This window comes from Oratosquilla oratoria, chromosome 42, assembly GCF_046742065.1.
Source record: "Oratosquilla oratoria isolate Oo_2021 chromosome 42, ASM4674206v1, whole genome shotgun sequence".
NCBI classification, from domain to species: domain Eukaryota; kingdom Metazoa; phylum Arthropoda; class Malacostraca; order Stomatopoda; family Squillidae; genus Oratosquilla; species Oratosquilla oratoria.
In genome coordinates, this window is record NC_134818.1 from 39,256,268 (window position 1) to 39,259,830 (window position 3,563).

The following is a 3,563-nucleotide window of genomic DNA, read 5'->3' on the forward strand; positions in this document are numbered from 1 at the left end:
TCTTTTGTAGTGTATTCACATTAAAGAAATGTTTAGGTTAATGGCGATATGTGCCTTTTGTTTTTGTTTTGTTAAATGTTGGATTTGCGCGCTTCTCGGAGCGCCATGATGTAAACAGAGTGCAAAATACACACTACAGTGCCGAAAGCCTATGTTTCTTTCTACCCTTCCGTGTGACAATGAAGAACAGGGAAACTGATTGGTACATCAGGAAAAGCTAATACATAACGATGGCGACGAGGGTCAAAGTGTTTTTTCTGGTGGTTTAGGCCAGAAAACAGTGATAAACGGTCATAATGCAGGAAATTTTTCTTCAACTACGTGCGTCAGAACGCCGGGGGTACGCCATGCTAAAGGTGACCACACAGAGTGTAGGTGCCTTTGCTTAGATTGCTTCCTGTTACACAGCACCGGACATCACTTGTTTTCTCCTACTTGAGAGGAGAAAGGGTTACGATTTCCTAAAGTGTCTGACAGTTTTCTAGCCACGAAGCTAGACCAGGGTGAAAGATGGCATCTTCAAACAAGATTGGGCCGTTTAACCCTGAAGAACTCCCTTTTGATGTCTACTTGGCTTTGTTTGAAGCCCATGTAGCCACACAGGATATAACTGATCCTGGCAAGAAGAAGAACTAGTTATTTGTGTCCATAGGCACAAAAATCTTTGGAATTTTAGCGAATTTGACGGCACCAGATATGCCAAGTACGAAGACATATGATGAGCTGATTACATTAATGAAAAACCACTTCATTACAAAGCCATCCTATCACCGAAGCTTGTGTTCTTTTCAACAACGGCGTAAAGTTGAAAAAGAAACTGTGAAAGAGCTCTATGCAGACTTGAAGAGACTGGCAAAGGATTGCAACTTCGGCACCATGTTTGATGCCAGGCTGCGAGATCAATTGTTCATGGCAGTAGACCATGAACCCTATTTCAAATATCTACTTGCCGAAGACCTGAAACTAGAAGCATTAACATCTTCAACACTCCTAGAACGCATTCTGTCGCTTGAAAAAGCTCACATGGGGGAAGGAGAGAGGGGTAATCCCAGTTTATCAGGTACAGTGCAAAAAGTGCATAGCAAGACTGTGTCAAAGTGTAAGCATTGTGGTTTCCTGCATCCAAGTTCTGTTTGTAGGTTTAAAGATTCGGAATGCCACTATTGTGGTCGACAGGGTTATTTAGAAATAATTTGTAGATTTAAGCAAAAGGATGCATACAAGCAAAATAGCTCTAAAAGTTTTAAGAATAAAAACGTAAAATCAGTTTCTGAACCGGAACCAGAGCATGAAGAACACCAGTGTAGTGTTTATAATGTTGTTGATAAAAGCATGTTGCTGAAAGTTTCTTGTAATTGTCTAAAATATGTTAAACCAGAAATGTACAATTTTGTGTTAAATGATAAATCCATACCTTTAGAGATATATTCTGGTTCATGTGTTTCACTGTTAGGTGAAAATTGGATAAAAGTACTAAATGTTAAAATGACTCCATCTTCCAAAAAATTGACTGCTTGTGGAGGTCATCAAATAAAGGTAAAAGGTCAAGTTGATCTTGTAAGGTTTAATAACTATGGTACAAATCATATATCTTTTGTTACTGATTCACACTGTAATGATTTATGTGGAAGAGATCTAATGAACAAAGTAGGCATAAAGATCACTGGTTTATATGTAGCTTTGAGTGTGAACTCAGTAAATGACATGGATGTTTCTGATAATCCTAAACAACTTTTGGGTAGTTATAGATTAAATGAAAATTTACCTATTAAAGGAGATGAAGCTAAAATATATATGAAAAAAGGTGCTACTCCTAAATTCATCAAATCAAGGCTAGTACCTTTAGCACACAAAGAGTTAGTTGATATTGCTATATATGAGCTTGTAGAAAATGAAGTCCAACCTGTGTCTTATAGTGATTGGGCTTCACCCATTGTACCCGTCTTGAAAGATTCAGGAAAAATGAGAACTTGTGCTGATTTTAAGCATTTGAATGGTCAAACTAATATTGAGAGATACCCACTACCTAAGCTTGATGAAATGTTGGCCACAGTTGGAGATAATAAGGTGTTCTGTAAGCTTGACTTATGTAATGCATATTTGCAAATAAAGGTTTCTGAAGGAAACCAGAAATACCTTGTTATCTCAACTGAAAAGGGATTTTTTAATTACAAAAGATTACCTTTTGGACTGGCATCAGCGCCGGGAATTTTTCAAAGGTATATATCACAGTTATTAAGTGATATTGATGGTTTAATTGTTTATTTAGATGACATCCTTATATGTGCTAAGTCGAGAGAAGACCAAAGTAATAAAGTTAAGCTTGTTCTGAATAAATTGGCTGAAGCTAATGTCAAGTTGAATCTGGAAAAATGCGAGTTTAACAAAATTGACATTGATTTCCTTGATTATGTAATTTCTCCATCACCAAATAAGCTATTCGGGATGCTCCTGTACCAGAAAACTTGCATGAGCTACAGTAATTTCTTGGATTAGTCACCCACTATAGTAGATTTATCCCTAAGTTTTCTGAAATTTTGTCACCACTCTATGATTTAACAAAAAACAATGTCAAGTTTGTATGGTCAAACCAGTGCCAAGTAGCTTATAATGTCATTAAAAAGCTTTATGTAAATCTAATGTCTTATCATGCTCTACTGGAAAGTCAAATTTTATTCTAGAATGTGATGCTTCTCCAGTAGGTGTAGGTTGTATATTGATACAGGTTGAAAAAAATGTTAAAAAACCTATTGTATTTGCTAGTAAAAAAAAAAAAAAAAAAACTTCTACTGAGAAAAATTACTCACAGACGGACCGGGAAGGGCTAGCATTAGTGATTGGTGTTACAAAGTTTCAATACTATCTATTAGGTAGGAATTTTGAATTGAGAACGGATCATAAACCACTGCTTGGATTATTTGGAAAAAACAAAGCAATTCCAATAAATTCGAATGCAAGATTAATCAGGTGGTCTGTTTTATTGTTACAATATATCTATGATCTTGTTCATAAAAGTGGTAAAACCAATGTAGTTGCTGATGCTTTGAGTAGGTTACCCATTGATGATTGTATCAATTCAGGTACACCAAGAGAATATGTGAAACTTATAGAAAATTTCAATGCTTTTAACTTTTCTTTTGAAGCTGTGCAGAAAATGACGAAAGAAGATCCTTTACTTAGTAAATTAATTTCTCATGTAAAATTTGGATGGACTAACAATTCAAATGTTTGTAGAGAATATTCTCATGTTAAAAATGATTGATCAATTCTTCAGGGTGTTGTTCTATTTAAAAATAGAGTTATTGTTCCATCTGCCTTAAAAGAAAACGAAGGAAAGAAAAACGAGGATAAAAACAAAAACGAAGAATTGTAAAGGTCAAGGAGCAAATACAAGCAGTGACCGAATAAGTGGGAGAATCAATCAAAGAGACGAATCTCCTTGAAATGAAAAATCTGTGGAAACAGGAACGGGAAAACCAGAAAACAACTTTCAAAGATTTAGTACAACAGGTAGAAGAAAAGGCAAAAGAAACAGTAATTAAAGTAATTAAAGAAAAGGAAAG

The 3,563-nt window shown here is 35.4% G+C and overlaps 1 protein-coding gene across 1 annotated transcript; it reads left to right on the top strand.

Annotated features, from left to right (window-relative positions):
• Window positions 1-510: 510 nt before the first annotated feature.
• Window positions 511-2,496, top strand: LOC143021633 (uncharacterized). Its single transcript, XM_076179240.1, has 3 exons — window positions 511-619; window positions 677-2,074; window positions 2,270-2,496. The coding sequence occupies exons 1-3, from the start codon at window positions 511-513 to the stop codon at window positions 2,494-2,496; spliced, it is 1,734 nt and encodes a 577-aa protein (XP_076035355.1).
• The last annotated feature ends 1,067 nt before the right edge of the window (window positions 2,497-3,563 follow it).